Genomic DNA, 19,586 nt, shown 5'->3' with positions numbered 1-19,586 from the left:
TTATAAGTTAAGTAAGGTTTATAAGCAAGTTTAGAGGCTGCCAGTGTATTAATTTTTAAAGTTTATGTGTGTCAGAGACATTTCTTTTTCATTGTTTAATGAATTTAGCCACTTTGTGCACTTGTTAGGCCTATAGCTAGTTTTACTCCAAAGTGTTATTGATAAAAGTGAGTTATTGCCATTTTTGAATTGGTAAAGCTGTACTGTAAAAGGTTTTTATAAAAAGAAGAGAAAAAACAGAAAGTGACTTAAATATTTAGAAAAATACAAAGAAAGTTGTGTGGACCACCCCTGTCAGTTGTTAATAAAACAAATATAATAAATGTACCTTTGAACTGTATCATTGCCTTAAATGTATTTGTCCAGCTTTAAATGTTATCTTTGTAAAATTGTGTACCTATTCTCAATGATTTATAATAGACAATAGATCTATTAATCTACACTTAAGTTATTGGAGTAAAGCTTACTTGTTATTTTTAAGGCAATCGGTTTGCATGGTTTTAACAAGTAAACTGAATTGCTTTTGAAGTAAAGTAAACTCAGTAATTCCAAGTTGTATGCAGAAAACATCAGAGTTAACACAACTAGCATAAATTAGTAGTTAGGAATAATCACAAAGTATATTTTACTTGAAATTATTTAGTTGTTAAAAATAGTAATTCTGGGTAGTCTATACTAAGAAAAGTACATCTAAAGTAAAGTATCAAGTATACTATACAAATTTGTTTTAAGTTACTAGAACTCTCTTGTAAGTGTACAATACTAGACAGACACTTGTTAGTACTACAGACTATTCCTGTTTCACTTTACTCGTTTTTTTCAAGGCAATCGGTTTGCATGCTTTTTTTAAGTAAGGTTTACAAATTGGATTTTACAGTGTAGTTATTTCAATAAAAATACATAAAATGTGAAGTGTCACGCAGGGAATTGTGGGAATGTCAATTTACGTTTTTTCACTGTAAATTATACAATGAGTTGTTCTTTTTCACTTTCAAAAACTGTACATTTAACGGTGTTTTACAGTAAAATTACATTAAATGTGCCGTTAGATCTATCACAGTTATTTACCGTATATAGTAAGGACACTTTCTGTTAACCAATTAACAGTTTTGCACTGTAGCATTTTTACAGTCTTTTACCGTTAAAATCACGATAATTGTTTACAGTGTACGCTTGAGCAAACAGTTTGTGAATAGGCTACTACAAATGATGGCCAAGAATACAATGTAATACTCAGAAGTAAACAGTGTAGCTGACTTAATGTCTAGCTGACTTGGGTCCTTCGGCCTAAATGGACCCGACGCATTTAAATTTTTTTTTTTTTTTTTTTTAAATCATAGCTTCATCGGAATGGTCTGAAATTTGGTGACTTTTTTGGTACTTGGTATATGAACATGCAAAAAAATTGAGGACAGGATTTGAATAATCTAAGTGGTTGTAAAAAGAATTGTCACACTCAGGACCTTCGGTTCCAAATGGACCCGGATAGGAAATGAATGGCAAATTGGCAAAAATGTGAAAATACCGAGTTTTTTTGTGCGTACAATCTACAAATCATCCACGATCCAGAAAAAAAGAACACAACAGTGAAGGGGTGAATCTATAAAACATCCAGAGTGCAAAACAGACACATCCACACACACAAACACACTTTTATACATAAACAAACGAATAAATTCAGATTACCTATTTGTTTTGCATTTTTAAAATGCTCAATTTGTCGACCAGATGGAATCCATCTGATTTCAAAAATTGCTTTCATGAGGTCTAGGCTTGACTCTAAAATGAAATACAGCTTAAAAAAAAAAAAATATATATATATATATATATTATTTTCTATTATATTCAATGGGGGTAAAACTGGGGGGAAATGGGTCATATTCATTGCATAAATATTAATTATAGATCATAAAATTCTCAAAACACCAAAAAAGAAAAGAAAAAATATTATAAAAAACAAGTAAAAAAAAAATTATGATTTTCTTTTAATAAATATGAATCCAACCCCTCCGGCCCATTTGGACCCGAAGGTCCTGAGTGTGACTCTGAAATGAAGGACCCCAGAGGGTTAATATTCAGCTGACCGAGTGTTTATGTCAGAATGTTTACAGTATTTTTAAACCACAACCCTCTAATGTCAGAATGTTTATTTTTTAAACCACAACCTTCCAGTGCTTCTTTTACCGATATTTTTACCGATATCTTTTGTATTTCTAATCCAAACAACCTCAAACTTGGCACTGCACTTACTCGTGCCCGTAGCAACACCAGTCAAGTTTGAAATCGGACTAACGGTTCGAGAGATATGCGATCTCTGTAAAGCTGCTTTGAAACAATCTGTATTGTAAAAAAGCCCAATATAAATAAATGTGAACTGACTTAACTATAGTGGTAATGCTAAGTACTCAACTCACTCACCCCAGCTCAGCACTCGGTCAACTTGAGAAAAACTGCACAATATTATCACTCTTTACAACGTCGGACACATAACGTTAATTATTATGATTAGCCTTTTGCTTGACTATGTTATCAAACATCTAATAATGTGTTGCTTATGGTACACAGACCATGTTTCCGTTTGCCATCTTGGAGTCATGCATGGCTAAATCTACCCGATTTTCATATCAACAGAAAAATATACCAGGATAACCTGGCTTCTCTTGAGAATCCCTTGCTTCACATCAAAGTCAATGATTATGCTAAAGCCCGCCGGCATGTTGACGATTGATTACAAGGTAGTTTGTGACATCAGAAACTACAGCAATTTCAAAATGTGTTTTTGAGACTGTTTTAGGTTCACTGCAGTTTTAAAGAGAAATTCAGCAATCGTTTTTGTCTTAAAGCATATTAAAACACAGCAAAGACATAAAAACAACATTAAAAACTTGATTTTCACACTTTAAATGTGGAGTTAATGTTCACATTCCGATGAAGTCTTTCTTAAAGGGGTCATCGGATGCAAAATTCACTTATGGTGTTTGCATATAAATGTGTCTTTGCAGTGTGCGGACACAACCACCATACAATGAAAAAAAAATCCATTCACCCCTTTTTTTAATCCTCAAAAAGTCTAAACACTCAATAATCAAACCATTTTGATTTTCTGAGCAAAATGACATCATATTGCTCATGCTCCGCCCATGACCGCTGACGGACTGTCCCGTATTAGCATATTTCCGCCCTCAGCAATTTGTATACTATCCACCAATGCAGGTTGCCAAGGCAGCACTGTCTTGTGTAGACACGCCCCATGGAAGAGAGGGGTGGGGTGAGCAGTTGCTCATTATCATTTAAAGAGACATGCAACGAAACAGGTCGCTGTGAACAGAGCTGTTTTTGAGGTGGTAAAAGGGTGTTGTTTTACACAACCATTGAAGAATTTTAACCAAAGTATGTTACAAACTGTACATGAAGACCCCAAAGAATCATACCAACTTGTGGAAAATGGGCATCCGATGACCCCCTTTAAAAAAAAAATGGTCCACAGCTATTGGAATATTCTTGTATAGGTTACACGTAACCACATTAAGCTGAATCAACACTCTTTAAAATGATTCTGCTGAAATTTACGACAATATTTTAACTAACCCAAACATTTTCATTACCTTGAATGATGAATGGCAATACGAAGGTCACATGATTTATACAAATAACATTTCCTTGTTCCAAAAGTGTATCATCATTAGCTTGACTTTTTACAACTGTATGTATATTATATCATCCATAATTACCTTTATTTGGACATACTCATATATTCAGATTTCCTGAAACTGGAATCATTTTGGTCCTGTAAATGTAGATGACAATACATATTCCAAGGTTCATGTGTTCATTTAGTCATTAAAAATAAAATACATACTCTTGTGTGTGAGTAAACTAGTTACTCTCAATCAAGGGGCCAAGATGACTTAAATGATTTAAAATAAGACATTCCAGCATTAAAATATATCAAATCAACTAAAAATAGAAATGTTTCTTATGTTAATTCACCTCCTTAACAGCTTGCTTTTTTTTTAAAGAAGAAGAGGAATAAGAAGAACCAGGGATCCTACTGTCATGTCATGTAAATTAATACAATCATAAAACTCCATGGGCATTTTTATAATTAATATGTTGTCTAGTAATATCAAGCTCTAAAATATTGAAGATTTTTTTTTTTAGATTGCAATACAAATTAAAAAAAGTAAAAGGCCTTGGAGTAAAAAAGTTTGTGAACCACTGACATGAACGTTGATTATGATAAATATTCTGAGGTTCATAAGCAATTATACCATAGTTGTGGTCTGTCTTTTCGTAAAGCATTAAGAGTCCCCTACTGTTGCCCTGATTGCTTTCTTTTAAAAGTGTGTCCATGATTTATTTTCATGTCTACAATCATATTCATGTATTTTCATAACTGTAACCCCATTACGCTTATAAGCAAGGAAGACGGAGAGCAGAAAAAGAATAAACTCAGCGCAGGATTTTACAGACTTCATCTTATCTAACACCAACATTTATGATCCTAGTCTTATCAGACTACATGTACATGTTTCTCCTTTGATAGGCATCTTTATTATCAGGCACCTTACCTGCAAGACAGATAAATAATGTTATATGATTACTGAGAACAATTGTGATTGGACCGCCCACTGACTTTGCTACTTTATTTCTTTTTATCAACAACAACAACAAGGTCACTGGATAGTCTGATCCCCGCCGTCTGTAGAGTGGGCTATACCAATGAACTGTCACAATGTAAAGCATGGCATAATACTCACTTGTAGATACTGAAGATTCTGATATGTATCTTCACTTACTATTTAGATATCAACTAAATTGCTTTTGAAACCTCATACGAAACCACTTGTATTGCCAAAGCATGCAAGTTAGCAGAGCACCCCTCATCTCCCTCCAAAAAACATCCTATCTGAATATGGTTGAATATCCTTACTGTTAGGGGTTAACATATTCATTATTTACACTTCTTCAGGTGAGAGGAAATTTGGGACAGGCACATCCAAATGCTGGGTTCATGCCTTGCTGTACTTCTCCAAACCTCCCCCGCCAGCTCTCTGGAGATTCTCAGGTGATATATTAGCTGACAGTGCAGTTCACAAAAAGTCCTCAGAAACTGGGGCTCTAAGCTGCTTTATTTCAATAAAATGACTGGAGTTTGATGTTTAATGGTACCTTAGAAATCTCATTAGAATTCACAGCCTAATTTGTTCTACAAGTATTTGCAAGAAAAAGGAGTGGAAGGTACCATTTGTCTTTTTGGATATCTATGACATTAAAATACTTTATTATACAATAATGTTTTCTCGCAGATTATGGTGACAAATGAATTTGTAATATTATGTTTAAATATAGTAACTGAAATCCAAAGGGCCTGCTTTTGCTCTTAAAAAATATCACAGCAAATTTAATATCTATTCTGTTGGGTTTTAAATCTTTATAATATGTGCAAGGCAAATTTATATTTCTCTAATAATCATCATATCTGAACTGCATTAGATGATCTTATTGACTGTTAAGGGGTTCTATGAAGGTTGTGGGTATCTCCACCTTAGGACAGCTCCATCGGCACTGGTGCTGACAATATATCTGCTGTTGGGACAGATCCTCACATTTGTGATGCTTCCACTGTGCCCGATGCCAACGTGGGTCACTTCGCCATCAGAATAGAGCCAGAGCTTCAGTAGTTTGTCATCTCCACCTGAAAGAGATGTTTAACATTAAACTGCAGAAAGCAGCATGAATACGCACTAAAAACAGGAATGTTGGATTAGCACCTTATCGACTCAAACTGTGAAACTCATTTAAAAATAACTGCTGGGATCTGATTGTCTTTGGCGAGCAGACATTTATCCAACTGTTTTGCCAATGATGCTTTTCTGCAGCGTTATAAATACCTGTTTATATTGTTATTGTGCCACCTGTTGTTACTGTTACATCCGCCATATGACAGAAGAATGACTCGGTGAAAATAACTCAGCGTGTGAAAAGATACTGAAGGCACCTACCAGTCACAAAATATTTTCCCTCCTCAGAAATGTGCATGCCATTTATAGCTCCGGACAAGGAGCCCTCAAGCTCTCGGATTGCAGAACCATCATACACCTCCCAGTAGCCAATCTGTTCAACAGTTAAAGATTGCATGTAAGATCTCGTATCCTGGTCTAAATGGTTTAATGGTGGTATAACAAACAAATAAATAAGGTTGTTGAATAACTAAATAAAATATCACAACGATGGCTGATAAATTTGATTGAATAACAATTAAAAGTATAAAAAAATAGAGAAAGACAATGTAATTTCTCAGCATGCACTCAGAGAGAAAAATCAAGATGTAATTTGTTATAGTGCAAATTCTTTCACTTCTTTGTCTTGCGCTGTTGCATCTGAACCTGTACTCAACGCATAAAGCTAATTTCAGTAGGCTACTTATTGCATTTCAGCAGTAATGGGGATGTTCACTTTTGTGATATGGCTTCGCTTTTTTTTGATAATTGGATTTTTCATTTAAACACGGAACAAATAAATGAAAGAAATTCTGATTCCGAATGATTTTCTTTTATTAAACCATCCTGTCAAAATGAATCAAACTTCATACTTATGAGGCTGTTCAAAACATATTTAAAAAAAGAAAAGAAAAAAGATGTATGACAGAACAATTCTATCAAGTTTTAAAAGGTAATAGCACAGCAGACAGAGAAGGTCTGGTACGCCTCATTGAGATGGATCTGTCCCAGCAGGCTTTGCGCCAGCACAGGGTATCCGGCATGACCCCAGCATTGTGTCCTTTCAAGTACTGTACCTACTGTGCTGGTTTTGGCTGCGTTTGGACAACAATGGAGTCACATTTGGTTTGTTTGGCTACAGTCTGGAGTATTATTAATTACTGCTATTTTAACAAAACACATTTGTTCTTTATCCAGCATATTAATCAAAATGTTATACGCTCTCCTTTAGTACCATTGTTGATAATAAATTAAGCTACATGCAAATAATATAAGGTCCTTAAATAAAACATAACACCATCACGATGTAAATGTTTTACTTTTACCCCCCACTCCACAGATGAAATATGACTGAAAGCACTGAGGATAGCAATCTTTCCTTTGCTTCTGTGTGATGGACGTATGTACACAGCCGACCATACGTATTCTAATAAGCTCTTTAAATGGACACTGATGCTGTGCCCTAAACTAGCAGATGGACTATTTGGCGTAGAGTAGAATGAGCGGATCATACTACAGTACATCCACAGGAGACTAGGAGAGCTTTCTGTCAGCTAGTTGTTGTGCACACAGTATCTATCTCTGATTTTTTTCTACTCTCTCTCTCTCTCTCTCTCTCTCTCTTTCTCTCTCTCTCGCTCTCTCTTTCTCTCTCTCTCGCTCTCTCTCTCTCTCTCAAACACGTCAATACATCAGTCTAGATCAGTCTAGTCTTGTACCTTTCTGTCAGTGCCACTGGTGATGATCTGGTATTCCTCAGGGTGGTAACATACAACACTGAACAGGGTGTTGGACAAGACCATTTGATTCCTGACGAACCTCCTTAATGGGAAATCAGAAGAACCCAGACAGATACATTTAAAGATGACATCAAATAGATAGTTTTTTTTTTTTTCACAAAGCAAATCAGTACTCTGAATATTTGGTTCATGTGAAGGTGTATTATTTAAAGGGACAGGTCACCCAAAAATGAAAATTCTGTCATCAATTACTCACTCTCATGTCTATTCACCCAAATATCGTATGCCTCAAAACGTTCATAATCAGTCAAACAAATCCATATGAATCGAGTGGTTTAATCCAAGTCTTCTGAAGAGACAGAAACACTTTAAATTATGATGAACAGATTTAATTTAGGCTTTTATTCACATAAAAACACTGATCAGCGAACATACATAGAGCACTCAAAAATGGCAAATGGAACCTCAACCGCATTTCCTTTAGCTTTGGATGAACAGACTTTCAATAGAGGGACAGAAATTAAAAATTAAAAAGACATTAAAAATATATTTAATAGACCTTAGTCACCATATTAAATTTAACGCAGATGAAAACAAGGCTGTGAGGGATAGATGTACAGTCTTTACAATGGCACGCACTATATAAAGGTCCTAGATCACAGAATTTTCACAACTCAACTGTTTTGCGGAGTTTTTGCCTACTGAAAGTTGTTGTTTTTTTCCGAGAATACATTCCGTCAGCTGAACAACTGGTATATTATTAAACAACAGTACAATCCATTGAACGCACTGTATTGTATCCCTCATAGCCTTTTCATTCCTGTCAAAAAATTAAATATGGCACCACCTTGACTAAGGTCTATGGTGTTCCGAAGATTAATGAAAAGCGTATGGGTTTGGAACGTCATCAACGATGATGCTGAGTAACAGATGACACAATTTTCATTTCTGGATGAAATAACCCTTTAACTTTTCAACTAGTGCTGTCAAATCGATTATTGGCATCTAACATAAAAGTTTGTGTTTACATAATATATGTATGTGTGTGTATGTATATATATATATATATATATATATATATATATATATACTTTTTTTTTTTTTACCTTTATTTTACAAGGAAGTCTCATTGAGATCAAAAATCTCGTTTACAAGAGAGACCTGGCTAAGGTAGCAGCCATACATAAACACAACATATTAAAAATGCTACATACAATCATGACAAAATTCAAAAAACAACAACAACCCAAGCCTCTTAAGAACTCTTAAGTCTCCTTTACCACAATCTTTATGATGCTCTTAAATTTATCAATTGATATACACGTTTCCAGTTTAAGATCTTTTTGCAAATTATTCCATGCCCAGGGTGCATAGTATGAAAATGCAGTTTTCCCCAGATCTGTCAAAACCCTGGGTACATTAAAAAGCAACCACTTGGAGGAGCGTAGCTGGTAACTAGCAGCATTGAGACAGAGAAGAGTACAGAGGTAAGCTGGAAGTTTACCTAGCATGGCTTTATATATAAATATATACCAGTGCTGTTTTCTGCGGGTGGACAGTGATGTCCAACCCAGCAGATCATAAAGAATGCAATGGTGAGTGAGGGACTTTGCATTTGTAATAAAACGTAGAGATGCATGATACACTGAATCAAGGCTCCGTAAGATGGAGGAGGCTGCGTGCATATAAAATATGTCACCATAATCAAATCACAGACAGAAAAGTAGCTTCCACAAGTTGAAAGTAAAGCTAGATTTATTTCTAAAATAAAAGCCAATCTTCACTTTGAGCTTCCTAACTAGATTAGCAATATGTACATTAAATAAAAGTTTGTCGTCTATCCATATACCCAAGTACTTGTACGTGGGTACCCTTTCAATGGGTTTACCATCAGACGTAAAAATGCTAAGATCATCAAGCAACTGTAGGCGAGCTTTTGAGAAGACCATGAACTTCGTTTTCTGAGGATTTAAAACCAATTTTAAATTGAGCAGAGCAGTTTGTAATGACTGAAATGCAGTCTGAAGCTCTTGCACAGCCTGTGCTATGGAAGGATATATATAAATGAGAGTGTCATCAGTATAGAAGTGTATTTTTGCTTGAACGTCCTTACCTAAATCATTTATAAAAATAGAGAACAGAATAGGTCCCAAAATAGGCCCCTGGGGGACCCCTTTAGATATCTCAAGATACTCAGATTTGTGGCCCTCTGCATGGACTGCATGAACATGGATATATCTCTGTGTGTGCATATACAGTATACTGCACACACACACACACACACACACACACACACACACACACACACACACACACACACACACACACACACACACACACACACACATATATATATATAATAAAAACACTAACATTTTATGTTAGATAAAATTAATCGTGATTAATCGATTTAACAGCACTATTTTCAACACATGGCAAGCTTGTGCATAGATTAATAACATGAGGGCAAAACCTCTCAGTCTAGATTAAATATCTATGATCTCATGCTCTTCAAACTTACACCAGGTCCCAGATGATGCAGGCTCCATCAGAGCTGGCCGTCACACACTCCTTGTCATTACTCTTGATCTTAATACAGTTAACTGTGGCTTTGTGCTCCTTCATGGTCTCAATGAGTCGATAGGATTTCTGGGATATCTCCCAGACTCGCACCTTGATTACAGAGAGATGGCAAGGTTTACATTACATTTATTCAGCTTTTATTATAAGGATGTTTTAGATTACAAACAACCAAAACATCTCAACTTATTATTACATGGCTCTGTAAAATAGATACTGTAGTATAATTAAAGCTAAACTGTGTATTTATTGTTTCCCAAGGAAACTAGTTTCCTACATACACTACCGTTCAAAACTTTGGAGTCTTAAAAGTTTTTTAATGTTTTTGAAAGAAGGCTCCTATGCTCACCAAGGCTGCGTTCATTTGATCAAAAACTATTTTAATACATTTTAAAATTGTTTCTCTTCACTCCGCAGGCCTTTTTTCCCCTCAAAAAAGAAATTAATTGAATCTTGAAATAATATTTCACAAAAATGTATGGGTTAAAAAAAGTGGGTTAAAGGGTTAGTTCACCCCAAAATGAAAATGATGTCATCAATTACTCACCATCATATCGTTCCAAACCCGTAAGACCTTCGTTCATCTTTGGAACACAAATGAAGATATTTTTGTTGAAATACGAGAGCTTTCTGACCGCTCCATAGACAGCAAAGGTCATTGCAACTTTCAAGGCCCAGAAAGGTAGTAAAGGCATTGTTAAAATAGTGTACAATTATGAAGTGACGAGAATATTTTGGTGTGCAAAAAAATGAAAATAACGACAACAATTTCTTCTCTTCTGTGTCAGATTCCTACGCTTTTTGCGTAGTAAACACAATACAGTGCTTCGGGGTTCTACGCCAGAATGCCGGCTAATTATTGTCCGATGCTGTTTTCGTGAGCACCACGACACATGCTGATGCAGGAGCTGGCCAATGGTGAGCCGGCGTTCTGACGTAGACGCGGAAGCGCTGTACTCTGTTTACTACGCGAATAGCGTAGGAGATCTGTCACAGAAGAGAATAAATTGTTAAATAAAGTTATTATTTTTGTTTGTTTTTTTGCGCACAAAAAGTATTGCCGTTGCTTCATAACATTACATTTGAACCACTGTAGTCACATGGGCTATTTTAAAGATGTCTTTACTACCTTTCAGGGCCTTGAAAGTTACAATGACATTGCTAATTAATGACAGAATTTTCATTTTTGGGTGAACTAACCCTTTAATGTCATTTGTTTAATCTAAAACATGAGCACAGCTCTCAAGACTGAGTTTATGATGTGCTGTACCTGTCCTTCTCCCCCTCCACTGACAATCCACTTGCAGTCATTGGTTGCTGCTATGGCAGTCACTCCCATACTGTGGGCATTATGAATTATCAGCCTCAGCTTCCCGGTCTCTGGAGTGAACACACGAATCTTCCCATCGTTCCAAGCTGTCAAAACAGTTATCGAATAAAGAAAGCTGTAACTGCATTGTACTGAACTCCAAACGTGTTAAATGAGTCAATTAATTAGCACGTTTGTGCATAATTCAAACTTTTTTTATTATTAAATACTGATAAAAAAAACCCTGTGAATTAATTATTGGAGTTTATTGACTTCAGTCCATGTCTATAAGTCATCTGTATTCTAGTGTACTGCAAAAACTGTAAATAAGTAAAGTAAATAATCCAATAAATCATATTCAAATAAACAAATAAAAAATAAAATATTTGCAGTGTTAAAAATCCATTTATTATATATTATTTAAATTAAAATCATAAATCTAACCAGCATCAAACTAGCAATACCAAGTAATATCGTGTTTTGTCTGTGTCTTTAGTTAAGATACAGCTTGTACTTTTACTACAGCTTGTACACTCCTGGGCTAAAGAAATGGCTAAACACTGAGCTTTTAATTGTCTTAACCACAAATTGTTGGTCAAGAAATTAGCAAAATGCCATTGCGGTCTCAGAAAAACATCAAAGACAGAATGAAGTTTTTGGCAGAATATAAGTTTGATTCAGTGTGAATCAGCAGAGTTGTGTGGAGTGATGAATCACAATGAAACAAAGTGATGATCCAGAGGGTGTCTTCGAAAATCTGGTGAGAAGCATAATAATATAATAATAAATGCATCTCTGTTCTCTACCACAGTGAAGCATGAAGGAAGAGGTGTCATTGTGTGGGGTGGGGAGCCTTTTTAGCTGCTGGTATTGGTGAGCTCAATCACTGTGAAAAGTCATTTAATGCTTTGGAGTACAGGAGAATATTGCAGAATGGCTGGCTTCCCACAAATGGCAAGTTATCTAAAGAAGAATCAGATCAGATGTTATTTTTCAACAAGACAATGCTCCTGCCCAAATTTCAAAGACAACCGATATGTGTCTTGACAACAAGTCCATCAGGCTCATGTTTTGGCCAGGTCAGAGTCCAGATTGAAGCCAATAGTGAATATTTGGTCTCACAAATGAACTCAAACGAACTAGGAGACATTTTTCAACTACTCACTCATGAACTGTTTCAAGCCATCCACATTGAGTGGAACAACACGGAGACCTTGTCCACACTAAAGCGTTTTTGTTTGAAAACGCATCTTTTTCTCTCAGTTTTGGCATTCTGTCCACACTGAGACGGGTTTAGCAACAAAAACGAAGCTTTTTGAAAATGCTCTCCAAAGTGGATACATTTGAAAACGCTGTTGTTGCGTTGTAGTGTGGACTGTGAAAACGGAGGTATTTAAAAACAATGACGTAATTTGGTCATGTGACGCATATTGAACCCATAGATATTTATGTTTATACCAGTATTGTGCCTGTTATGTGCTATTTACTTTTACACAGTTGCTAAAAATATGTTACTTTGCACACTCTTCATATCACAGTCCTGCAAAGATGACGGAAAATTCACTCGCATTTGCTGTCCTGCGGCAAAACATGAGACCAGTTGCGTTTTAGACAAACATAAAATGGTGAGTGTGACCTGCACGCATTGGTGAATGGTGAGATAATTTAGTGTGGATGAGAAACTTTTGGAAAATGCTTGAAAATGCTAATGTGGACGGAGAGCGTTTTGAAACAAAAACTTTTCAAATCAATCCAGATTAATGTAGACGTATAGTTGTGCAAATCTTGCTAATTTCCTGACCAGTGATTTGTGATTAAAATGGTTAAGACCATTTAAATACCACTACATATTTTGCCATTTTTGGCTCGGCCGTTTTTTTTTTTTTTTGCCAAGGAGTGTACAAAAAGTGTTTCAAACGGAAAATACATCAACATAGAAAAGCATTGCTATGCTCCTCAAACCATTTCAACAGGTCATCCTGTATGAGACTGACCACTGAAGATGCTCCGGCCATCTTGCATAAAGCCCAGAGCGTTGCATGTTATGTTGGGCACTATGATACGCAGAAGTTCCTTGGAGGACTCCGCATGCCACACTCTTATATCATTCTGTGAACAGGTGGCAAAGAGCTCGGACGTCCCACTGTTGAGAGTAATAGAGAGGATTTGCACAAATAGATGGACGTCAATGAATTTTACTTAGGCCACCGATACAAAGCTATTGTCTCCCTCTGGTGGCAGAAGAGAGGTGTTCATATGTATTACTCACAAAGGAAAGGCCACATCCTTTACAGAACTGTTATGATTTGTAGCAATGAGCTCTGGTTTGAAGTCAGCATAGCTTAAACTGTAGATCTGTGCTGCATCTGTTCCGACGAAAAACTGATGCCCGTCTCCGCGCAGGGCCACCGACGTCACCCCTCCCTCCAACTGAACATTCCTGTCACAAATCATAATTAGTGGTTGAATGAGAGGAAGGCAGATAGAAACAATCAATAATAACAAATGAGGAAAACAAAGAGTACAAAAGAAAAGAAAAAAAAACTGAGAAGAAGAAAGAAGAAAAAACCAAGGTTGTTACAGACTTTATGGTTTTGAAATTCCCTCCTGAGCACAAAGTCAACATCCCATCTCCTGATCCAACTAAAATATCACCGGTCTTCAAGACTTTAAGAGTGTTCACTCCCTGCGACAACAAGACAAAGCATTTTAAAATATCATCATTTTTTTTGTTCAAACTAGTTGTTCAGCTTGTTTTTTGCGTCCCTGTTTAATCGTGTTTCTTGGACTGTGTAGTGCAATAAATAATAGTAGTAGTCAACGAGATAATTACATTTTTACAGTGCATTATTTTGAAAACAATTCACATAACGTGCATCAGTGCATTTTTTTCAGAAGTCATGCATCTAATGTATAAACAGGCACCTTCAAAAACAATAATTCTTAGCTGCTCGCTGTGCTCGAAAAATCTAAATTAGTAGGTTCACCTTGCTGAACTTTTGTTTTACAGGTCCACAGCTGTTGAGCAACCTAGTCTTCAGGTTCACTTTCAGAATATCCCCACTTGTAGTTCCACAGTAGAAATAATTATCATCATTTGGGATCTGCAAGGCAGAAAAACACTTTACGTTCAGTTATGTTTTATATACCAGTTTTAGCCATACAAAAATTTTTGAAAACCACCTTTGGAATGAGTAGGTAAACAAGAAGAAGAGAGAACAAGAACCGGCAGAAGCCGTGATTCTCACTCACCTCCAGGCATTTGACAATTCTCTTAAGCTGTCCAGTCTGACATTCTGTGGGCCGGATCTTTCTGTTGGGTAAATCCAGCTCCCACACACGTAGAGTTCCACTTGGGGGGAAAAAACACAACAAACATGAAAACACTCTAAATTAACATGTGCAGAAAGCGATAAGCACTTTTTTTCACACACACACTATATCAATCTGTAGTATATAGTGCTCAACTGATTTCTGACTACAGAATATTATATAAATATATAAATTACATAATTGTGCAAAAGGCATGTTAGACTCTTCACCAAATAATACGCTTACTTGTATCTTTTGCTTTGGTGTGCCAGTATAGGAACTATTAGTTTGCATTTCAAATGTTCTTTTTGGTTTTAATTTTAATAATCAAATAAGATTTTTGTATGCACAACAATCTCATGATTTAATGTGACATTAAGTGTGTGTGTGTGTACCAACATTATTATTTTTAATGTTTTTGAAAGAAGTCTCTTATGCTTATCAAGCCTGGATTTATTTGAAAAAATACAGAAGAAAACAGTAATATTGTGAAATATTATTACAATTTAAAATAATGGTTGTCTATTTTGATATACTTTAAAATATAATTTGTTTCTGTGGTGCAAAGCAGAATTTTCATCAGCCATTACTCCAGTCTTCAGTCACATGATCTTCAGAAATCATTTGAATATGCTGCTTTATTATAAATGTTGGAAACAAAAGTGCTGCTTAATATTTTTTTCATAACCTATTATACTTTTTCCAGGATTCTTTGATGAATAAATTTTTTTTAAAAAACAGCATTTATTTGAAATAGAAATATTTTGTAAAAATGTACACTACCGTTCAAAAGTTTAGGGTCAGTAATTTTTTTCTTTCTTTTTTTGAAAGAAATTAATACTTTTATTCAGTAAGGATTTGTTAAATGTATAGTAAAGACTTAAATTGTTAGAAAAGATTTCTATTTTAAATAAATGCTGCTCTTTTTAACTTTTTATTAATCAATGAATCCTGAAAAAAAGTATCACAGGTTCCAAAAACAATATCAAGCAGCACAACTGTTTCCAACATTGATAATAACTGAGTATCAAATCAGCATATCAAAATGATTTCTGAAGGATCATGTGACTGAAGACTGGTGTAATGGCTGATGAAAATTCAGTTTTGCATTAGAAATAAATTAGGCTATATTTTAAAGTATATTAAAATAGAAAACCATTGTTTTAAATTGTAATATAATTTCACAATTTTTTTCAGTATTTTTGATCAAATAAATGCAGACTTGATGAGCATAAGAAACATTAAAAATGTTTCATATAGGCCTATATGAATTATATGATCGTTCAGAAATCATTTAATGTGAGATTAAGTGTGCATCATTAAACTAAAAAGGTCTCACAAAATTGGATTTACCTTCCAGCAGAGACAAAGATTTCATCATTCAGGTTGGTGAACTCTATGGTGAAGCAGTGACCAGCACTCTGTGCTGAAGCAGGACTGCCACATATAGCCTCCTTACTCTCGATGTTCCACACCACGATACTACAACCATAACGTAAACACGCTAAGAAAGGACTTTCTAATGTACATCTAGATTAATTAATACAAAATAAATAAATAAATAAATAAATATATATATATATATATATATATATATATATATATATACACAGACATACATATATATTATAATGCCTAATTAAAACACACAAAGAGAGGTGAGAAACCAACCAAAATATGCAATGGAAAAATCAATTTAAGATTACTGCAATAGAAAGTTTACCTGGCATCATCCTGTCCACCCAGAGATACCAGATACTTGTCATTATGGGAGAAGCTAAGATCTTCAACTTTAGCTTTATGGAGCACAAGGCGAGCATAAATCTCCTTCTTCTCATAGTCCCAGATAATAACATCAGCCTGTAGTGAGAAATAAGAATCAATAGACTACTAAGGGAGCCCTGTCTTCCAGTAAAACAAAGCATCTGCCAGTATATATGATGTTATTAAGCCGTGTATAAATTGAGTTTTCCTACTTTTATTGCTCCAGCTCACCTTAAAGCCCATGAAAGTGACCTGACCAGATGCAAGATAGCGCCCACTTTTAGACACAGAAATGCAAGAGACGTTGTTCGTGTGGCCATGAAGGAAATCCTGTTTTCCACTTCTCAGACTTTTAATTATAACAGTGCAGCCAAGAGGATAAATAATATGTTCTCTGTCTGGATGCACTTTGAGTCCAGAAAACACATGCCCTGTATAAACAATGTAGATGCTTTGATACCGTTGAATTACTTTCATCTTAGAAACCGAGAGAGTATTGTTTAAATTTTAAAGACCAAACAATCAAATGAGAGATTGTTCACAGTTCACCTTACCATTAAACCCAATAACAGCCTCTAATGCGAGCTGAGGTACTTCTTGCGTGTCTTCTGCCATAGTTGATATAACTTGCAGCTTTGGATGTGTTGAAAAGGCTGCTGGCTTCGGGAGCCAAACACAAGTATCTAGGCAACAGTGGCTCGCTGTGTTTGGACTCGTTGCTCGGTAGCATTAAGAGAGTTGTGAGAGTTCATTTCAAATGAATCGATTCAGTGAAGTTAACTCTCCTTACGCTAACTGTTCAGATTAAAGAGAAACTCAGATATCCTGATGTAGTGTTGCAGCGTTTTTTAATTATTAATTAGGATGTCTAAATAATTTAAGCGATTTGGTTTAGTCGGATCATGAGTCATTTACATTAACTGTCGGCCACTGTAGGTGGGAGCAAAGAGAGTGGGAGGGAGGCCTTGTAAAGGTTTTTTTTCTTTTTTTACAGTCTAACGTTATTGTTTTTAGTTGTGTTCGACATGAAGCGGCGCTGAGGAGACCGATCGGTGTGTATGACATCAAAGTATCGTGAGAGCGATTCGAAAGCATACGGAGCCGAAAATCAGCAAAATCTGCGCTGAACCGATTCTTATGTCCGAAATGCCTCGAATGAATTCCCGCGTCTCGACACAAGATGGCGTCCACGACAGATCGATACGGATGTAAGTTCCTTTTTAATTGATTGATTTAAATTGTTTAATTCAGGTTTATTTGATAGATTTCAACATAGTTTTGAAAACTCAATTAGCTAAGTTTCAAATGACTACCGCAGGGACAGACGAAGATGTGGATAAGCTTATTCGCCTTAGGGCAGAGAAGGATTACATGTTTTCTGGCAAAAGAAATGCAGCCCGACTTGGATGGGAGTAAGTCTATCTTTATTACAATATGGTTTAGTCACCGCAATCAGTTTATTACAACAATAACTTTAGGTGATTATCCAATAATTAGCCTATTTGTTTTATTAGTCTCTCTCCCTCGATCGAAGTGGGAGTAACGTTACGTTACCACTCCTCATTTCAGCTATTGATATATAAATTGCAATTTTACTTCTATAACGTTAACACATAACAGAGCACACAGTAAGTTACTGTATGGGAAAGAATAGTTTGTTATGGAAAGATTTTATTTGTATTTTGCGGATATGTTTTCAAACGTAGGCAATGCTGTTTTTTTTTATAAAGTTAACCTAAGTTAAATGCCATTTAACTGCAGCTTACATTGTAGATGGATATTTTTAAACAAATTAGCACAAACTGATTTTTTATTTTATTTTATTTTTTATTTTACTTTTATCATTCTTTGAGGTGTGAATATATGAATGGTGAAATGTTTGTTTTTCAGAACAATTCTTAAAGAGATGGGTCTTGCTGATAAAGTCAGCACAGCAAGGGCTCGGAAGAAGTGGAAAAACCTTACAAAAAAGTTTAAGGTTTGTCTTTTGCATTAGTATCAAACATAAAACTGCAAATCATGCACTGTTTTATTTTAGTAATTTGTGTACTTATTCCAAGGCCAACACCATAATTAGTATTAGGCATACTGATGACATGCAGTTTAATATTTGTTAAATAGATTTTGTGCTTGTAAAGTTGTGTCATGTCAGGTTTGATGTTGACAGTATAGGCTATAAATTTATGAAATACCCACACAATTCTTATTGACTGCTGTTCATGCTGATTTTTCTATTTTGGAGCAGACACTAGTGACTGTGTTATTTCATTACATGAGGTCTGAGATGAGTCACTTATATCATTGTCCAAAATATTTGTAGGAACTGAAGCAGTCACCATCAGGTGTGGAGACCAAGTCAGGGGACACAGTTGCAATAAACTGGAAATGGTTTGAGCTGATGAATGAAGCAATTGGTTGGAGGCTATCTCTGATTTCTTCAGCATCCCCTAATTATTGTTCCACTGAGCTGCTTGAAACAGATGAGAGCGACCCAGGGTTTAGCCCCTTACCACCAACAAGGCAGCATAAGGATCCAGTTTTGGAGTTCCTGGAGAGAGAGGCAGAGAGGTCTGAGGCCAGGGAGAGGAGAGCAGAGGAAAGAGAGGAAAAGTTACTAAACCTGCTGGAGAGAATTGTTGATAAGATGTAAATGTGTAAAAGAAAAGAAAAATACCTTGGGCAGGGTGTTGTTTTCATATTATTATTGTTGCAAGTGATAGAACTTAAATTTTGGTTAACAGTTGACTAGTTCATAAGTTATATTATACTTTACTCAATACATTGGTGGTTCTGTCATTGCAAATATAGATGCATTTTGTTTGTGTATTCTTTGCAAATAAGTTTCTTCAATAGTTTGTTAGGGGACTGGTTGATTAGATCATTAACAATAAAGTGTTAGTTCTCTTGAAAATAAAATAAAAATTCTGTCATCATTTACCCACCTTCATGTCGTTCCAAAACAATCGACTTTTGTTCGTCTTTGGAGCCAAAATTAAGATATTTTGTTTTATTTTTTGTCCATCCATTGAAAGTCTAATCAACATTTCAAGCTTCAAATTGTACGTGAACAATTGTAAATGTAATCATCAAACATGGTAAATAAAAGCACATGTTTTTCAAAATGTTAAAGGGATTTAAATGAATCAACCAGGATGAATT

At 35.4% G+C, this 19,586-nt stretch overlaps 2 protein-coding genes across 3 annotated transcripts; one reads left to right on the top strand and one right to left on the bottom strand.

The window, feature by feature from the left end:
- Positions 1-3,708: 3,708 nt before the first annotated feature.
- Positions 3,709-17,121, bottom strand: cfap52 (cilia and flagella associated protein 52). The gene is made up of 14 exons (XM_077199026.1): positions 16,982-17,121; positions 16,659-16,858; positions 16,387-16,523; positions 16,017-16,145; positions 14,604-14,703; positions 14,339-14,455; positions 13,937-14,037; positions 13,621-13,791; positions 13,346-13,494; positions 11,313-11,458; positions 9,984-10,135; positions 7,442-7,544; positions 6,006-6,117; positions 3,709-5,698 (listed from the first exon to the last, which is right to left on the bottom strand). Exons 1-14 carry the CDS (start codon positions 17,040-17,042, stop codon positions 5,523-5,525), a joined length of 1,854 nt encoding a protein of 617 aa, XP_077055141.1. The 5' UTR covers positions 17,043-17,121; the 3' UTR covers positions 3,709-5,522.
- A 357-nt stretch (positions 17,122-17,478) lies between these two features.
- LOC143707230 (uncharacterized) lies at positions 17,479-19,364 on the top strand. Of its 2 annotated transcripts, XM_077199967.1 has the most exons (4): positions 17,482-17,635; positions 17,746-17,839; positions 18,318-18,405; positions 18,748-19,364. In XM_077199967.1, the coding sequence occupies exons 1-4, from the start codon at positions 17,608-17,610 to the stop codon at positions 19,075-19,077; spliced, it is 540 nt and encodes a 179-aa protein (XP_077056082.1). In that variant the 5' UTR covers positions 17,482-17,607; the 3' UTR covers positions 19,078-19,364. The 2 variants fall into 2 exon arrangements, with proteins under 2 accessions (XP_077056083.1, XP_077056082.1); XM_077199968.1 differs by lacking the exon at positions 17,746-17,839 and having other exon boundaries at positions 17,479-17,635.
- The last annotated feature ends 222 nt before the right edge of the window (positions 19,365-19,586 follow it).

The sequence above is a fragment of the Siphateles boraxobius genome, unplaced genomic scaffold, assembly GCF_051911475.1.
Source record: "Siphateles boraxobius isolate OS27281-9 unplaced genomic scaffold, OSU_SipBor_1 41, whole genome shotgun sequence".
In the NCBI taxonomy this organism is placed as follows: domain Eukaryota; kingdom Metazoa; phylum Chordata; class Actinopteri; order Cypriniformes; family Leuciscidae; genus Siphateles; species Siphateles boraxobius.
The sequence above is the reverse complement of the archived record's forward strand: the minus strand, read 5'-3'. Positions and strand labels throughout refer to the sequence as shown.

What these genes read in the sequence shown, in the direction of transcription:
- LOC143707230 (XM_077199967.1), top strand. Translation starts at nt 17,608, where the DNA reads ATGGCGTCCACGACAGATCGATACGGAT. An exon ending in GCAGCCCGACTTGGATGGGA is followed by an intron (nt 17,840 to 18,317) that starts GTAAGTCTATCT and finishes TTTGTTTTTCAG; the next exon opens with AACAATTCTTAAAGAGATGG. An exon ending in ACCTTACAAAAAAGTTTAAG is followed by an intron (nt 18,406 to 18,747) that starts GTTTGTCTTTTG and finishes AAATATTTGTAG; the next exon opens with GAACTGAAGCAGTCACCATC.
- cfap52 (XM_077199026.1), bottom strand. Translation starts at nt 17,042, where the DNA reads ATGGCAGAAGACACGCAAGAAGTACCTCAGCTCGCATTAGAGGCTGTT. An exon ending in TGGCCGGAGCATCTTCAGTG is followed by an intron (nt 11,459 to 13,345) that starts GTCAGTCTCATA and finishes CTGTTTTGACAG; the next exon opens with CTTGGAACGATGGGAAGATT. An exon ending in GGGAAAATATTTTGTGACTG is followed by an intron (nt 5,699 to 6,005) that starts GTAGGTGCCTTC and finishes CATCTCTTTCAG; the next exon opens with GTGGAGATGACAAACTACTG.